We start from the raw sequence: 18,805 nt of genomic DNA, 5'->3' as shown, positions 1-18,805 counted from the left end.
GAATCTTCCTGCTGTCTGGTGACCCAATGTTGTCATGACTACATCGGGTCATCATGGCAACATCCAGGAAGCCGCGGCAGACAGCGCTGGAGGCCGGAAGAGGAGGTGAGTATTGCGATCACCTCCCCTTGCCACCGAAATGCTGCGATCGACTTCAATCGCAGCATTGAGGGGGTTAATGTGCCGGGAGCTGTGCAGAACCACTCCCTGCACATAGTCACAGCTGACACCCAGTACTATCAGCTGACACCCGGCAGCGATAGCCCCGCACCGCTTGTGTGCAGCGCAATTGCCATATGACCTAATAGTACGTCATTGGTCCAATCGGCCCAGGTCACCAAGACGTACTATTAGGTCACACGTCAGAAAGGGGTTAAACAGTCGATCAGCTATATACAAATTTGTGTGTTAAAGGGAATCTGTTAGTAGGATTTACCCTCCTAAGCCATGTAATATGGGCATGTAGGTCATAGGAAGCCGAATAAAATGATACCTTGGGATCTACGATCCGAAGACTTCTTACAGTGAATTCCACATTTTTCTTAATATGTAAATGAGCTGTTAAGATCTATGGGCCGGACATAGATCTCCTTGAGAATCTGCTTCCGGGGATTATTTTAAATGAAATGAGGAGTTACCAGTCTGAGACATATAATGATTGACACTTTGCTCTCATAATCACACACAGTTCTGCAGTGATCTCAACACTAACACAGAACAGCAAAAGTGAATTGTGTCTATAACTTCAGCTGCAAATGTGTTTGTAATTACTCTCACAGTGCTTAAGCTTCCATCTCAAAGGCAACTAGTATGGGGGAAAGGCAGTACAGCAGGTTGTTGTGTTTGTAATGAGGCAAGATTCAACTCTGCTGTACTGTGTTAATTTATAAACAGGCACAGCCCTGCAGCAGAGCTGCCAGCACTATGAGAGCACAAGGGCTGCTGCAAATATGTGCAATCAGACAATGTTCACTTCTGCTGCACTGTGTTACCTCTGAGCTACCTGCAAAACTGTGTGTGATAATGAAAGCAAAGTGTCAGTCATTACATGTCTCACAATTATAACGTCACCTTTCATTTAAAATGAACTCTGGAGGCAGATTCTCAGAGAGATCCATGTCCAGCCCATAGATCTTAACAGCTAATTTACATATTAAGAATAAGTGGATTTCTCTGGAATAAAACATCAGATCGCAGATATCTAGGTATTTTTTTCAGCTTTATATGACCTGTATGTCCATAGAAATGGCTTATGAGGGTTGATCCTACTGACAGTTTCCTTTTAACATGGACCAAAAAATTAGCGATGGAGACAGAAAGATCAGTCAATGGGCATAAAATGTCATGTTACCGGCAGCACATCCTGTTTTATACGGAGTGTTGGGTTGCCAATAACGATTTCAATGCATGTATAAAAAAAAAAAAAAAAAAAAATCACACCTGACTAGCATTTTGCTCGTGCGTCAGATGATTGCAGCCTATTTAAACAGGACAATATTCGGGAACGAGCGTTCCTATGAACACTTGTTTGCCAATTATTGGCTTGTCTAAATGGGACATTAGTCTGTTGAATCAGAGAACTAGTATCCAACCTGTAGAACTGACAGTCCGGTGGGCAATCAGGGAGTAGACCTGCTTAGATTTTCCCCCACTCATACACTGGACACATCTTGCACCCGCCACATGCACCTTAGACATATACCGCAAACCCCACTCTCTCCTTCATCCAATCTGCCAGGTGGCCAGTCCTATTCTGTTGATGCCTATAGATTCCTATTGATGTTAAATCCATTTTGAAACATGATGTAATGGCTTATATGAAGGCAGGGGTATATATGTTAAGAAAAGCATTGATACTGCCGTGAATGACTCCAACATGACAACAATTTGTGAAGCCTTTTTTTTTCTTTTTAATTTGAGATCTTATATCACAAAATACATGTTTAAAGTTTACATCAGGTAGTAGAAACTGAGATGTCTTCTATTATAAAGTACAAATATCAGATGCTTTTTTTTTTCTTTTTATAACTGCTTCCGAAAATGCAGACTACATTTTTCCGGTATATAAACTGTACACAAAAACAAGGCACTATACAGTTGGTTACGAGCCCCTTTAGTCTGAAGTATAAGCAGAAGGAAAAGAAGAATACAAACTAATGTGTGAATAACACGAGCGGCACCGCTGTGGGGGCTGCGGTTGCCCCACGCACTGATTCATTATAACTGTAGATGGGGGCAGCTAGCTCAACCTTTTCACTGGACCACTGGAGGGCACAGTGGAAAGCAGAAAGTCCACACATGATGTGACCACCAGATTACTTACCACCACATGCAAAGAAAAAAAAAAATGTCACAAATGCATATGGTATACAGACAACCGTAATCTGCCGGTAGCACAGTATTGGCATTGTATTTCATGGTTTGTGTAAGAACACACAAATCGTACACAGTGATTATATTGCATAGTTAAATACAGTGTCGATATAAATACATTCTATTGGATTGGACAAACAGAACATTTACAAGAGAGAACCGGATCCAAAAAAATGTCACGTTTACAGCCAAGGAATACTTTTGTATTTAGCGTTAAGTGCACGGTAGATATTTGTGGGGCTTCCTTGGAGAAACGCTCCTGTTTTGATTGGCTCTTTCAGTACATTTACATTAGGGCAGGGGTCAACAGGTAATAGTCATCATCGGACCTCACACTGGATGTCGGCGACGTCCTTCATTTCAGTGTCCTATCCACATCGGCCGTACACAGGAGTCGAAGACAGTACATTGAATTGTGCACAATTGTCAAGACAGCGAGTGCAAAGTTCTGCGGTATCTCAGCGGAGAGGCGGATGGAAGACAAGTGCAGGCTCACAGGAGGATCCAGCTACCCATAAGGGAAGGGCAAGAGGACGCCATTTCTCTCTTCAGAAGAGTCCTTTAGCTTTTTTGATGTTGACTTGTTTCCAGGATGGAAGTGTGGTGTATTCTTCTCTCGACATTTCTAACGCAATCTGCAAATAAATTAAATCATAACATGAAGGTTCTGAAGTTAAGTTTTACTAGGTCTTAAAGAAGGGAACATCTCAAAATTCTAAGGGCGCATTTACACTGCACAAGTATCGGGAACTAGCGTTCTTAGGACCAGCAGTGTAAACAGGCTACCGATCACTCAACTGAACAAGCTAAATGCTCGTTCTTCTGGTGAAATTATCTTTTGGCTGCCAAGAACAATGGCCGCCCATGTGCACAGACTGATCTATTACTGATCGTTTTGTGCACATATAAGATCTGATCTGCCTTTCTAAAACAGACTATTAAATCACCACAGACTGGCAAATATGTCACGATCAGCAGTTTAATGTTGCCGGTCAGGTAGTTAAGGGGCTTTTTTTTTTTGCTTTGATTGGCTTCTTCTGGATAATGATGTACAGATACTGGAGAAAAATGAATGCTAATTAGCTCTCTCCTAATAGAAAAAGCCAACTCTATGCTGCCAGGTTTTAAAACGATTTGACCCTTTAACAAGGTCTGCAACAAAACCAAGGCCAACCCAGAGTCTCCCCCAAAAGGTGAACACATCCACTTGGTTTGTACTAAGCAAATCAAAAACAGAATTGGGCACCGTTTTTATTAGGTCAAAAATTAGTTTTGTTTTTTTTTAAATTGGGATTTTGCAGAGAAGGGGAACCATAGGAGGGGGGAGGTGGGAGTGGAGCGATCTATGGAAAACAATTAGGTGTGAAGGGGCAATGAACTGCTCCACCTCCCCAAGGGTGCTCAGGGCGCCTGTGTTTGGTTTGAAACATTTTGTGTTGATAGATTCCCTTTAATGGAGAGAATAGTTACAAGTAGATCGTTTGTTTACAACAACCAATTGCCGGGTAACAATCATTTCACAGCCACACACAATTTAATCCATATTGACTTTTACGGTTATTCTGGCCAAATATGTTCAATGACACAGGGCGAAGGTCTAAACATATTATAAAGAGATTGTTTAGGACAAAGGTTTTGTGCAAGAACAAAAAGATCTTTTCTCTATCGGGCGCAAATTTCACACTCGGCCGACATATTACAGACCCCAATGGTGCGTCATTGATTGAGCATTGTTAAATCCCACCCACATTCTTCTTAGTGCTCCTTGTCCTATAATGCCCCACCCGCTCCCTAGGTTGAAATTCCAACCTATCAGACATTTCTAAATGATCCTATGAATACGCCGCATCTGCCTATGGTTAGAATACCCCTTTACAATGATTGATGTTTACCTCAAAATCTTTATCGGAGAGATAAATTTCAAGCTTCAATGGATCCACTCCCTCGGGCAACGGGCGGGCGAGGAGTTCCGCTAAGGGGTAGATCTGTTTACAAAGTTTGGCCAGAACATCCTCCACGAGGATTATCTGATTGGAGACTTCAGCATCCTGTACGAACACAGAAGTATACAGGGTAAAGAATAAAACGACATTCAATAACGGGTGTATACAGGGTTGGACTGGCCCACCAGAGAACCGAAGAACCCTCCGATGGGCCCTGGCTTCTCCTTCAGGAGAGTTCATAGCGCAAACCTTGGAGTGGCTATGGGGCTCTTGAGTGGGAGAAAAAGGTGAGCCCTCAGAATTAAATCCTCTGGTGGGCCCAATGTTCTTCAGTCTGACACTGGGTAAATGTGTGAAATGTTTAGCGCAGCTTGGTTTTTGTTGGTTTTTTTTTGCGCCCAACGTGTTGTGAATTTTTGGAAATATTGAACCTTTTACTTTATTAGCTCCAAATTTATGAATATCGGGAAAAGTCCTTCAGTGATCCCAATTAATACTCACTCTTTCTGTGATCTGGGCGATGTCTTCTCTGTGCTCCCAGCTTGGGAACATGTTTGTAAATGTCAGAGGCTCTAGACCAGCGTGAATCAGGTAGGACTTGGGTGGTTTTTTACTGTTCTTGCCTAAAATACAAATTTAATGTGGTCATAACACAGGCCTAATGCATATTTTATTGTAAATCTATCTATACAGTACAGACCAAAAGTTTGGACACACCTTCTCATTTAAAGAAATTTCTGTATTTTCATGACTATGAAAATTGTACATTCACACTGAAAGCATCAAAACTATGAATTAACACATGTGGAATTATATACTTAACAAAAAAGTGTGAAACAACTGAAAATATGTCTTATATTCTAGGTTCTTCAAAGTAGCCACCTTTTGCTTTGATGACTGCTTTGCACACTCTTGGCATTCTCTTGATGAGCTTCAAGAGGTAGTCACCGGAAATGGTCTTCCAACAATCTTGAAGGAGTTCCCAGAGATGCTTAGCACTTGTTGGCCCTTTTGCCTTGACTCTGCGGTCCAGCTCACCCCAAACCATCTCGATTGGGTTCAGGTCTGGTGACTGTGGAGGCCAGGTCATCTGGCGTAGCACCCCATCACTCTCTTTCTTGGTCAAATAGCCCTTACACAGCCTGGAGGTGCGTTTGGGGTCATTGTCCTGTTGAAAAATAAATGATGGTCCAACTAAATGCAAACCGGATGGAATAGCATGTCGCTGCAAGATGCTGTGGTAGCCATGCTGGTTCAGTATGCCTTCAATTTTGAATAAATCCCCAACAGTGTCACCAGCAAAGCACCCCCACACCATCACACCTCCTCCTCCATGCTTCACGGTGGGAACCAGGCATGTAGAGTCCCTCCATTCACCTTTTCTGCGTCGCACAAAGACACGGTGGTTGGAACCAAAGATCTCAAATTTGGACTCATCAGACCAAAGCACAGATTTCCACTGGTCTAATGTCCATTCCTTGTGTTCTTTAGCCCAAACAAGTCTCTTCTGCTTGTTGCCTGTCCTTAGCAGTGGTTTCCTAGCAGCTATTTTACCATGAAGGCCTGCTGCACAAAGTCTCCTCTTAACAGTTGTTGTAGAGATGTGTCTGCTGCTAGAACTCTGTGTGGCATTGACCTGGTCTCTAATCTGAGCTGCTGTTAACCTGCGATTTCTGAGGCTGGTGACTCGGATAGACTTATCCTCAGAAGCAGAGGTGACGCTTGGTCTTCCTTTCCTGGGGCGGTCCTCATGTGAGCCAGTTTCTTTGTAGTGCTTGATGGTTTTTGCAACTGCACTTGGGGACACTTTCAAAGTTTTCTCAATTTTTCGCACTGACTGATCTTAATTTCTTAAAGTAATGATGGCCACTCGTTTTTCTTTACTTAGCTGCTTTTTTCTTGCCATAATACAAATTCTATTCAGTAGGACTATCAGCTGTGTATCCACCTGACTTCTGCACAACACAACTGATGGTCCCAACCCCATTTATAAGGCAAGAAATCCCACTTATTAAACCTGACAGGGCACACCTGTAAAGTGAAAACCTTTTCCGGTGACTACCTCTTGAAGCTCATCAAGAGAATGCCAAGAGTGTGCAAAGCAGTCATCAAAGCAAAAGGTGGCTACTTTGAAGAACCTAGAATATAAGACATATTTTCAGTTGTTTCACACTTTTTTGTTAAGTATATAATTCCACATGTGTTAATTCATAGTTTTGATGCTTTCAGTGTGAATGTACAATTTTCATAGTTATGAAAATACAGAAAAATCTTTAAATGAGAAGGTGTGTCCAAACTTTTGGTCTGTTCTGTATATATAAACACACAGCATATATTCATAAGTGAATGGTTAGCCCAGTTGAATACAGGCACACCTGAAGAAGGTCAAACTGCTGATCTGATGCAGACATTTGGTGGTCAACCTCTTATTATGTTTTGCAGTAAAAATGACCTGGCGATAGGATTCCCCAGGTCAGTACGATTTCAGTGATACTAAACTTCAATAGGTTTTTTTTTTTTTTTTTTTTTAATTATCTATAGGAGTTAAAAAAATCCAGAAAATTACAAAAAAAAAAAAAAAAAAAAAAAAAAAATACTGTGTCGCCATTTTCTAAAACCTGGAACTTATTTTTTCGACGATGGATCTGTATGAGATCCTGACGTTTTTACAGATACCTTTTTTGGTACATATGTTTTCAGTAGTATTTTATTTATTTTTTTTTGTAAAGGGGGAGATGTGGTGACCAATAAATATGGCAACTCAGACATTTTAATATTTTTTTTTTTTGCGCTTTATGGAGTTAACCGTATAGGTTAAATAATTTTTTGATATATGGAGCCAATGATACCGAATGTTTATTTTTAATTGGGGATGTTATTCCACATTTTAATTTATTGTACTTTTTTAAAAATGTTTAGTCTCTTTTAAGGCTTGTTAAAGAGTCGATATTGACTTTTAGGATCACAACTTCCAACTGGTGGCGCTAGAGTTCCTGTCCTCTTCCTCTCTTTAGAGAGAATTTGCATATTTAAATTTCCCAGAAGCAGCGTTGCGTGGCTTATAAGTTTCCTCACTCTGACATGCCAGGGCTGGCTTGTCACTCTCCACAAGGAGAAACCTTACCTCTTAGATCCCAGTCTCACAAGAGAATTTGAAATCGTCCAATCACTTGATATATAACGTAACAGCACAGTATTGCAGTATACAGGTACAATCACAGCCCATGAAGCTGCAGTGGCAACTTCTCATTACTCTGTGATCCTCTTTGCGTGGGAAGGGGCCATAGATGCGCAAAATGGGGCGCCCCAAAGATCATGCGCCTTAAATGACGAAGTCAAGAGACTAACAGAGGCATCTATGGGGGCTAACTTCAGCGATCAGAGCTTTGCTCCCATTGCGCTTGTCACAGGCAAATGCCAGCTACATAACATGATGGGTATTTATTTATTTTACTCACTTATATAGCACCATTAATTCCTCAGCGCTTTACAGACATTATCACCACTTTCCCCATTGGGGCTCACAATCTAAATTCCCTAGCAGTATGTCTTTGGGGTGTGGGAGGAAACCTGAGAACCCAGAGGAAACCCACACAAACACGGGGAGAACATACACACTCCTTGGAGATGTTGTTCTTGGTGGGATTTGAACCCAGGACCCCAGCGCTGTAGCGCTAACCACTGAGCCACCGTGTGTTAAGGAGAGCTCTGCATATCACCACCTGGTCAACTTTAATGTGACTGCATCTAGTGGGCAATATTTTAGGGAAAGAGATGGGATTTCTAACAGACCAGTATACGGGCTGTATCCACCCTATATATGATCCCATTAATCTAAGCCATCTCGGGCTTCTCACCCTTGCAATACTGTAGCACGGTCTCCATCGCGCTCTTTCTATCTGTGTCCCATCGTATCCGTGCGGATCCAGTAATGACGTCTTCTTCAGGCCACCAGCCCTGCCAGAGGTAAACCTCGTGATGGTTGTCAACAAGGAATAGAGCTGCATTGAAAGGAAATAAAACTGGTAAATATCTGCCATGGAGAAGAACGCACGGTCACCTTAACCATAGCATCAGTGCTGCCATTACTTCTAAGTCATAAAAAATGTCAAATATACAAAAATTTAAATGTGGTTTCAACCAATGAGCAGCTAAAAAAAAACCACAATCATTCATGATTCTCAATATTAAGCCAATGATCAACAGAAATGGATAAAATTGGACAATAATGGTTTGCTTTCATCCTATGTATATGGGCTGCTTTTAAAGCGAACGTCTCTTTATAAAATAACCTGTTAAAGTCACGTTTTTATATTACCGTAAATATAAAGAAAATTGGCAATTTTTTTTTTCATATCATCTGTATTTAAAAAAAATTGTTATCTTGGAATTTTCTGTGGCAACTGGGTGTATTTTAAACAAAAACTTTGTCCTTTTAGGAAAAGTTTTCAGCAGTCTCATTACCATCATAGGAAGTTTTACAATAGCAAGTAACACCTCTAATAAGCAGAGCGATCACACAGGATCGACCAATCACAATAGGCGATGTCCTCCCTTCACAATGACCTTTGCACATGCTCATTAAATGCTTCAGTAGAAAAGAGGTTCTGAGTCAATGTAAATTTCTTGAAACAAAGATTAGAAAAGCCCCAGTGGTCAATGTGAAAATTTCAAGATTATCTATTTTTTTTTTTTTTATTTAATACAAAAATCGTGACATTAAAAAAATAATAAAAATATAATAATAATAAAAATATAATAAAAATATAATAATAATAATATAAATAATAATAATAAGAATATAAATATAAAAAAAAAAAAATAATAATAATAATAATAATAATAATAATAATAATAATAATATATATATATATATATATATATGTCATTTTCTGGTGAAACATTCCCTTTAAGGGAGCACAGGAAGTGGTGAAAATGGGCTAACAAGCAGAACAACTTCACATTCAATGAAACTCCAATAGAGGAGTGCTTGCCTGGCTGCGAGGCGGTGTACAGGTCCTCCTGCAAGAACGGCATGGAGTTTACTACCGACGTCAATCTGGACGGATACATAAATTCTGTAGCAGTGAATTCTCCAGATGAACTACTGAGACTGAACAACCGTGGTGTAAAGTTAAATTTCCCCGGATCTATTAAAACATGAAAAAATATGTGAGTATAGAATTACTAATACTGAAAATCAATCAGCTTATTCTACTCGCAGTCCCATGTAAATAATTGAAATGCAGCAACTTATGAATATCTCATAGCAGTGAACGCTGTGTTTTATATGCTTTGCCAATTTGCAAGTAACGCCCAGTGTAAGGCCTCGCTCCCACTTGCGTATAAATACAATGCAATAAGTGCAATGCGAATGGGTGAGAGAGAAAAAACGGACGTTACACAGACCATGCGTATGCCGCCAGATTTTTACGCACACATCTCAAAAAGGAACCACGAAATTTCATCAGCCAAGTACAGTAAATTCACAGCCAAAACCCTCAGAATAGATACATATAGATAAATAAATACCCTGAAGATATACAATTTTGCTGTTATCGACTGATTCGGGGAACATTGGGGGATGTTAAGCGCTGGACTACGTCGGACCTGAGTGGGACCCTTATTTTCTAATAAATTGGTGAATGACAGACAGTCTTGTTTTTGTTTCTTTCTTACGTTTTTCAAGTTTCCATTTCTGGACTACATCAGATTTCCTGGACTACGTCGGACTTGCGTGGGGTTTTTTTTGGTTTGGTTTTTAATAAATTGGTGAACCAGGGAAAAGTGTGTTGAGTGTTTTTTCAAATAAACATTTTTTTTGTGTGTTTTTATTTTTGGTTACTCTGCTAGTAATGGAGGTGTCTGATCGACACCTCTCCATTACTAACACCAGGGGTTTGTGGCAGATGTGATTTTTGACAAATCATAGCTGACAACATCAAGCTCCATTACCCCGATTGCCACCGAACCATGGAAATCAAGAAGAGCAAAGCGCCAAAACTAGCGCACCTCATGTGAGGAGCCACTTGTGGGGCGGCTGTGGGCTGGTATTTTTAGGCTGACAAGGGCCTTCCCAGCCTGATAATATCAGATCTCAGCTGTCTGCTTTACCTGGGCTGGTTATCAAAAATAGGGGGGACCTCACATTTTTAAATTAATTTATTATTAGGTTAAATAAGGCTAAAAACACCCTTTATTAGTGCAACAAGGAAGGCACTAAAGGGTGCAAGTTTATTATATGTAGGGAGCTTGTGAAATTATGTCTACAGGATATCTATCTATTCTATCTCATATCCATCTGTCATATCTATCTATTATAGATCTAATATCTTTCGATCATCTATCTCTTTATAGGAGAAGACTGCTTTATTAGTTTTATAAGCTAGCTGTAAGTTACAGAGAATTACAGTATTTAAAAGATAAAAATGCATTGCATGCGGATGCAAGAGAAAAAAAAATAAATCGCAGCACAGTCGCATGACATGCAGTGATATGAGCATGAAACGCGCATGAAACGCGTCCAAATTTTCAGGATTTATTAAACCCTAGTGGGAACGTATACATGAGGATGGCTCGCGCGGTGTCAGGCTGCAGATGGCATAGTGGGCAGGTAGCGGTAAGGATTACCTTGCAGCATGCAGTCATACGCTTTACGATCTCTCCTGCCTAGGGCGTCCCAGAATCCGAGGGGTTCAGAGCCCTCGTCACATTCATATATCGTCACATTGCTGCTGCTATGCAACCCGGCTTCTAATGGACATCTGTAGGGACAAAGCAATGATATTATGGGATGGCAGCATGAATTGCAAGAAATACAATCAGTACTACTGTAAGGGTGTGACAGGGGCTGTCATATGCCTCTCCCTCTCTAAACAGTGTTTGTACCAAGTGTATGGTTTTATTATATTTTGGTGACTATATTGATATATAAATCTGCATTGTTTTATAGGCATTAATGTCCACAGTTAATGTAACGTATTGTGATTATTGTATAGTGTTATGGTATATAGGGAAAGCATAGCACACTGCCTAGTGTCTAGCTATGGATTGATCGGCAGGCCTCTTAGTATGTAGCAGATGAGGCCTAGTTTACAGTATAGGACGTTCAGTGTACGTTATTAGTGGATGATAATGGCAGTTCATCGGTGAAGGGAGAAGTTTGCCCAGCGACCAGCGGAGACGGTTGCTGATTGGTCCAGTTAAAAAGGGGGAGGAGTTTGGGCCAGAGGTGAGCAACAGTTTTTCCTGTCAGGAGTCAGTTCAGTCAGAGCAGTTGTTGCTGTTGGTAGCATTAATGTATGTGCTGGAGGAAGACTGAGGAGAAGCTCGGGGCCCTTGGGGCTGAAGGTCAATAAAGATATCGACGGTCGATGATAGAAAGAGTTAGGCAACTTGGGGAACGCTGAAGCGGTAAACGCTGAGCAAAATTCCCTAAACGTCCGAGGCCTGTAGAAGGACTGATGGAGCCGGCCTTCACAACTCCCAAAGAGGGGAGAGCGGACGGGGACATACCTGAGAGTAGGACCGTGATCTGGAAAAGCTGCGGAGAAACTAACTCTGAAGATAGGACCAAAAGGGACAGAAGAGAAGATGACAAATGTAATTGTGATGTGCAAAGGAACGAGATCTGTGACCAGAACTGAGCAACAAAAGGAGTTTAGTAAAGTTATGTTATGTAAGAGAGGCTGTGTGTAACAATGATTACTGGCCTCTAACGGCAGGATTCCTAAACAAGATGGAGGAGCAACCGGAAACAAAGTATTTACACAACATGCAAAGCACAATACAACACGGACATTATCTTGTATTTGTGGGCGGTCAGGGTGAGAATGTAATACCACAACAATCCCTCGATACTACCATGCTTTATGAGCAAAATTTAATTTCTTTATCGCTTCATTGGGGGACACAGGACCATGGGTGTATGCTGTTGTCACTAGGAGGCTGACACTAGGCAAAAAAGAAAAAAGCTCCTCCTCCACAGTATACACCCGCCTACAGGCATCAAGCTCACCAGTTTAAGCTTGGTGTCTGTAGGAGGTAGACCTGGATCTTCACAGATCCATCCCTGTTGTGTTTTATTAACATTTCTTCTTTATTTTTCAGATACAGCTCTTCAGGGTTAACAGGGAACACTGCGTCCCCTGTTATACCCATTCTCAAGCGACCGAGAGAGCAGTGTGGCATTTCCCACATCGCCCACTCTCGGACCCGCTGGGCAGGACCTATCCCCAGTCACCTTCGGGTGTCTCAGGGTGATTCTTGGTGGCCAGTCCTTGCCTATTCCCCACCCCAGCCCCCTCCTCGGAGCGGCTTGGGAGGGAGACGGTGGTCACTACGGTGACCTTCTCCCAGATTCTGGGGTCGACACCGTCTCCTTCACTGTCCAGGACCGGTCAGTGCGGGAAGGAGGAAAAGCCAGGATCCCCCCTATCCACGGAGGACCTCCTGTGTACATCCTCAGAGGGAAGGAGCAAGACACATCGGGAAAGGTACAATCCCTCCCTGCTCCCAGGTCCCTCACATCTCAGCTATGCACGGGCCCCGCAAATCATGGGTTAATAAGGGAAGCATCTCATTTCCCCGCCGACGCTTACCTACTGCAGCGCTTGGCCACGCCCCCTCTCCTCAGACATCGGGTAGACGAACCGAGGGCCTCATACTTAATGGCGTTCCCTAACATGGCGTCCCCCACAACACCCCCCCCCATTTCTCTGTACCCTTTTTGCGTGGCAATTCTGCCCACGCTCTCTCGGGGGGCGGGTCCGGGTGGGTGTTTCTCTTTCGGGCAGGTACACGCCCCTCCCGGAAAACGGCCAATCAGGACTGTGGAGCGTTATGATGCTTCCGTCACGCCCACTTTTATCCCGGGGGCCTATCAGCGGCTAAGTTCTTAAGCCCGCCCCCCATCCCCTCTACCTATCGGAGCTTTGGCTCCCTTAGCTCGCTCAGGGAAACACTCTACGCGGCTCTCGTTCTGGCTCCGGCAGCAGCATCCTGTCTGACTGCCTCCTCACTGCAGCCCTGCTCCTGTCTCGGCTCCGGACTTTCCGAAGGGGGATACGGGACCGTGCACATTCCAGACCGGATAGGACCTACTCTGGCACCACACAGGCTCCCTCCTCTGCAGTATTTCTGGTCAGGCACATATGCCCAAACCCAGGGAGCTTTCTGTCCGTCCCACTCACACAGTCACATATTACGCCTGTGCTCTTTGCAGTACTAAGTGGCCCGCGGGTCTGACAACGGCTTTCTGCTCGACCTGCAAGCCTCCCACCATGCTGGCACCCCAAGACCCCCCTGCCGCCCAGGACGAGGTAACTCCCCCTCCTCCGGAGTGGGCTGTTGCTATGTCCCAGTCTGTCTCTGACCTCACCAAGGTATCTCAATCTCTGGTGCAGGTCCTAGAACGTTTGCCCATGCTATCCACGGCCACCAGTGCTCCGAACGTTCCAACGGACGATTCGCAGGCACCCCTGCCCCCTCCTTCTAAGGGCAGACCGAGGGCACGTTCTCAGAAACTGACTCACACAAGCTCATCCTCCAGCTCTCCAGACTCCAAATTGCTCCCTGCATCTCACACCTCTTCCCAAGAGGCCGCTCCGGGATCTGACACGGAATCAGATTCTGACTGGATCCAACACGGACCAATATTCTAAGGTCCAGGACATGGTTGACAGCCTTATATCGGCCGTCAATCACACTTTGCATGTTAAAGAGGACGAGAGCCCTTCTCAGGACTACTCCGTTTCCTTCAAGAGAATTAAGCGCCCGACGCGCACCTTCTCTAACCATTCAGAATTTGATGGTGTCTTTCAAAAACAATGGGAGCATCCAGAGAAGCGCTTCACTGGAAAGAAGCAGTTCGACATGCTATACCCATTTAACCACGACCTCGTCAGCAAATGGACGGAGTCCCCTTCTGTGGATCCTCTTGTCTTTCGTCTTTCGGCAAAGACGGTACTGTCCCTCCCAGATGGTTCTTCCCTCAAGGACACTACAGATAGACAGGTTGAGGCCTTGGCTAAGTCAGGCTTCGAGGCTGCTGGCACCTCCTTTTGTCCTTCCTTCGCCTCAACTTGGGTATCAAAGGCTGTCTCCGCATGGGCCAAACAGCTTAGGCAGGGCATCCTTTCCGGGGCTTCCCCAGACGATCTGGCTGACCTAGCGGATCAGATCGCCCACGCAGGGAAATATCTCCTCACGGCATCCCTTGACGCCGCTACCTGTTCAGCACGCGTCTCCAGCAATATCATCGCTATACGTAGGATTCTTTGGCTTAAGGCTTGGAACGCCAACCCGGCCTCCAAGAAATCACTAACAAATCTCACTTTTCAGGGCTCCAGACTGTTTGGGTCTAAATTAGACCAGATCATCTCTGATGCCACTGGAGGCAAGAGCACTTCCCTTCCTCAGCCGAAACCTAATCGCCCTTTTCCTAGAAAACGTTACCTTCAGTTCCGGTCCTTTCGTCGGTTCCCTCAACCAGGATCCTCCTCTCAACAAGACCGTACCCCAGCACAGCAAGACAAACGTAAGCCTACCTTTAGGCCCACTCCCAGCTGGCGCGCAAAGGGTCGCTCTTCCAAGTCCTCTGGATCCCGATCTCGATCCAACATGTTTTTCTCAGCATGACGGGTCACTCCCACCTGGGATTTCTCCCAGGGTGGGCGGCCGTCTTCTTCTGTTCCGAGACCCTTGGGTATCGGTAATAGAGGATGCCTGGGTCAAGGAGATAGTGACCTCAGGCTACAAGATCGAGTTCAACACCATGCCAAGAACACAATTTCTCAGGTCCCGCCACCTGCATTCATCTCTACTTCCCGGTTTCCTTCAAGCCATTGCCTCCTTTCTGCACTCAAGAGTTATAGTTCCAGTCCCCCTTCAAGAAAGGTGTTCAGGTTTCTACTCAAATCTTTTCGCCGTTCCAAAAAAGGACGGCTCACTACGTATGATCCTAGACCTCAAACAACTAAACCAACAGGTACGCGTACGGCACTTCAGAATGGAGTCCCTCAGGTCGGTAATCGCCTCGATGGAGGCCGGGGAATACCTATGTTCAGTGGATATTCAGGATGCGTATCTTCATATTCCAATTTACGCACCACATCAGAAGTTCCTTCGATTTGCCTTCCAGAACACACGTTACCAATTCACTTCTCTCCCCTTCGGGCTTGCCTCCGCCCCGAGGGTTTTCACAAAGGTAATGGCGACGGTCATGGCCATTCTACGAGCCAGGGGGATTGTAATTATCCCCTACCTCGACGACCTAATGATCAAGGGTCCCACGTTCAGGGACTGTCTCCACAGTCTTCAGATCACCCTGAACACGCTTTCTCGGTTAGGCTGGTTGATCAACACAGACAAATCCTCCCTGGTCCCATCTCAGCGCTTAACCTTTCTAGGGATGCAGTTGGACACGACCCATGCCCGGGTCCTTCTTCCAAGGGAGAAGATAAACTCTCTCCGTCGGGGGATTCACCTTCTCTCCGACCCGAGTCCACGCCGCCTTCGCCTGTGCATGAGTGTCTTGGGAAAAATGGTGGCCGCCATGGAAGCAGTCCCTTTTGCCCAGTTCCATACCCGGCCTCTTCAACAGGCCCTTCTGTCAGCATGGGACAAGAACCCGTCGTCTCTACATCGACGCATCAGGTTACCTCCTCATGTCAGAAGGTCACTAATATGGTGGATTCGTCCTTCTTCCTTCAGACCCGGGAGGTCATTCCTACCACTTCGCTGGCAGGTGGTCACAACCGATGCCAGCCTCATAGGTTGGGGTGCAGTCTTCCTCCACTACACAGTGCAGGGCCGTTGGACTCTCCACGAAGCCTCCCTGCCGATAAATATATTGGAGATAAGGGCAATTTACCTGGCGTTGCGTCACTGGCAGGACATTCTTTCAGAATTCCCAGTCCGCGTACAATCGGACAACGCCACGGCGGTAGCGTACATAAACCGTCAGGGAGGAACACGCAGCAAGTCCGTCTTCAAAGAGGTGACAAGAGTGCTAGTTTGGGCCGAGAACACTGTTCCGGCAATCTCAGCAGTGCACATTCCGGGGGTCGACAATTGGGCGGCCGACTTCCTCAGTCGGCAGGGTCTTGCCTCAGGAGAATGGTCTCTCCATCCTGAGGTGTTCCATCAGATATGCTTACGATGGGGCACGCCGGAAGTCGACCTCATGGTGTCTCTGTTAAACCACAAGGTTCCATCCTTCGTAGCCCGGTCCCGCGATCCCCTTGCGATCGCTCAAGACGCGCTAGTCATCTCATGGTCTCCGTTCCAGCTCCCTTATCTTTTTCCCCCTCTACCATTGATCCCTTGGGTCATCAAAAAGATCAAGACAGAGGGAATACCGGTAATTCTAATAGCCCCGGATTGGCCCAGACGCGTCTGGTACGCAGATCTGGTAAACCTGCTCTCTCAGGGATCTATTCTTCATCAGAGTTCTCAGTCTCTGAATTTAATGGCATGGCCATTGAGGCCGCAGTGTTGAGGAAAGCTGGTTTTGCAGACAACGTTATCCAGACCCTAATTAGTGCCAGGAAACCCGCAACCTCGCGCATATAGCACAGAACCTGGAAAGCTTTCTTTCGTCACTGCGAAAAGGATCAGTTAGCTCCCATGTCCTTTTCGCTACCGGTCATTTTGGCCTTCCTTCAGTCTGGCCTGGAAGCGGGACTCTCTCTAAGCACTCTCAAAGGCCAAGTTTCGGCCTTGTCTATTCTATTCCAGCGAAACTTGGCTTTCCGTCCTCCGGTCAAGACGTTTCTGCAAGGGGTGGCTCACCTAGCGCCGCCTTATCGCCCCCCGGTGGATCCATGGGACCTTAATATGGTCCTGAGCGTCCTTCAACAGCCCCCATTTGAACCCATTCAGGACATCTCAGCCTCTCTTCTCTCCTGGAAGGTGGCTTTTCTGGTGGCTGTTACCTCTATTAGGAGGGTTGCAGAGCTCACAGCCCTCTCGTCGGTCACCTTTTCTGGTCTTCCATCAGGACAAGGTAGTGCTCAGGCCAGTGTCCTCCTTTTTGCCAAAAGTAGTCTCCTCTTTCCACATCAATGAGGACATTGTTTTGCCTTCCTTCTGCCCGGCCCCAGTGCACCCTTGGGAGAAATCCCTGCACAAACTGGATCTGGTCAGAGCTCTACGTGTGTACCTTTCTAGAACGGCTTCCCTTCGCCGTTCGGACGCCCTGTTTGTCGTTCCTGGGTGGCGTCGCAAGGGTCTCCCTGCTTCCAAGTCAACAATTGCCCGTTGGGTATGTTGTACCATTTTGGAAGCATATCGCGTCTCAGACCAATCTCCCCCTCCGGGGGTAAGGGCTCGCTCCATCCGGGCGGTGGGGGCTTCTTGGGCTGTTCGCCATCAGGCTTCAGCTTCTCAGATTTGTAAGGCCGCAACATGGTCTTCACTCCACACCTTTTCAAGGTTTTACAAGGTCCACACTTATTCCTTGGCTGATGCCAGTCTTGGACGAAAGGTTCTGCAGGCAGCAGTTGCCTGCAGTCAGACCTAGTCTGTGGCTACCTTTTTCTGTTATCCCACCCTAGGGACTGCTTTTGGACGTCCCATGGTCCTGTGTCCCCCAATGAAGCGATAAAGAAAGAGGGATTTTTGGTACTCAACGTAAAATCTATTTCTTGGAGCCTTCATTGGGGGACAGAGCACCCTTCCTGATTTTGGGCATAGCTACAGTGGGCCCTGTTGGGCATCTAATATAGTTTCGCGGTTGTGCCACGTTGGGCATTGCATAGTTAATTGTTTAAGTTCCTCCTACTGCTTTAGCCACTAACTGGTGAGCTTGGTGCCTGTAGGTGGGTGTATACTGCGGAGGTGGAGCTTTTTTCTTTTTTGCCTAGTGTCAGCCTCCTAGTGACAACAGCATACACCCATGGTCCTGTGTCCCCCAATGAAGGCTCCAAGAAAGATTTTACGGTGAGTAACAAAAATCCCTCTTTTATTTATTTATTTTTAACCATTCTAAATAGCATATTGGGTCTCAATGCCTAGCTAGTCTCGGCCAAACTTTGTTTTTTAGCAATTAAGGAGGATCCAATTACCTGGACCCTCATGAAAACCACCCTATATACAGGTGCATCTCTCTAAATTAGAATATCATCAAAAAGTTAATTTATTTCAGTTCTTCAATACAAAAAGTGAAACTCATCCTATAGAGTCATTACAAACGGAGTGATCTATTTCAAGTGTTTATTTCTGTTAATGTTGATGATTATGGCTTACAGCCAATGAAAACACAAAAGTCATTATCTCAGTAAATTAAAATAATTAACAAAAAACACCTGCAAAGGCTTCCTAAGCATCTAAAAAAGTCCTTTAGTCTGTTTCAGTAGCCTCCACAATCATGGGGAAGAATGCTGACTTGACAGATGTCCAGAAAGAAGTCATTGACACACTTCACAAGGTCCCAGAGTTCCAATTTTCGTTGGGAAATCAAGGTCCCAGAGTCTGGAGGAAGAGTGGAG

At 44.9% G+C, this 18,805-nt stretch overlaps 1 protein-coding gene across 11 annotated transcripts in view; it reads right to left on the bottom strand.

Annotated features, from left to right (window-relative positions):
* Positions 1-1,886: 1,886 nt before the first annotated feature.
* The window catches only part of SVIL (supervillin), a 221,523-nt gene continuing 204,604 nt past the window's right edge, over positions 1,887-18,805 (bottom strand). For all 11 annotated transcript variants that reach the window (XM_073677601.1, XM_073677606.1, XM_073677602.1 and 8 more), the window contains 6 exons: positions 10,947-11,080; positions 9,311-9,466; positions 8,174-8,317; positions 4,818-4,939; positions 4,266-4,421; positions 1,887-3,008 (listed from right to left, as the gene is read on the bottom strand). In XM_073677601.1, coding sequence (XP_073533702.1) covers positions 2,922-3,008; positions 4,266-4,421; positions 4,818-4,939; positions 8,174-8,317; positions 9,311-9,466; positions 10,947-11,080 — 799 coding nt within the window. In that variant the 3' untranslated portion in view covers positions 1,887-2,921. The remainder of the gene's footprint in view (positions 3,009-4,265; positions 4,422-4,817; positions 4,940-8,173; positions 8,318-9,310; positions 9,467-10,946; positions 11,081-18,805) is intronic.

Source organism: Phyllobates terribilis, unplaced genomic scaffold (assembly GCF_046119375.1).
Source record: "Phyllobates terribilis strain yellow unplaced genomic scaffold, ASM4611937v1 Scaffold_4__5_contigs__length_816908805, whole genome shotgun sequence".
NCBI lineage: Eukaryota > Metazoa > Chordata > Amphibia > Anura > Dendrobatidae > Phyllobates > Phyllobates terribilis.
The sequence above is the reverse complement of the archived record's forward strand: the minus strand, read 5'-3'. Positions and strand labels throughout refer to the sequence as shown.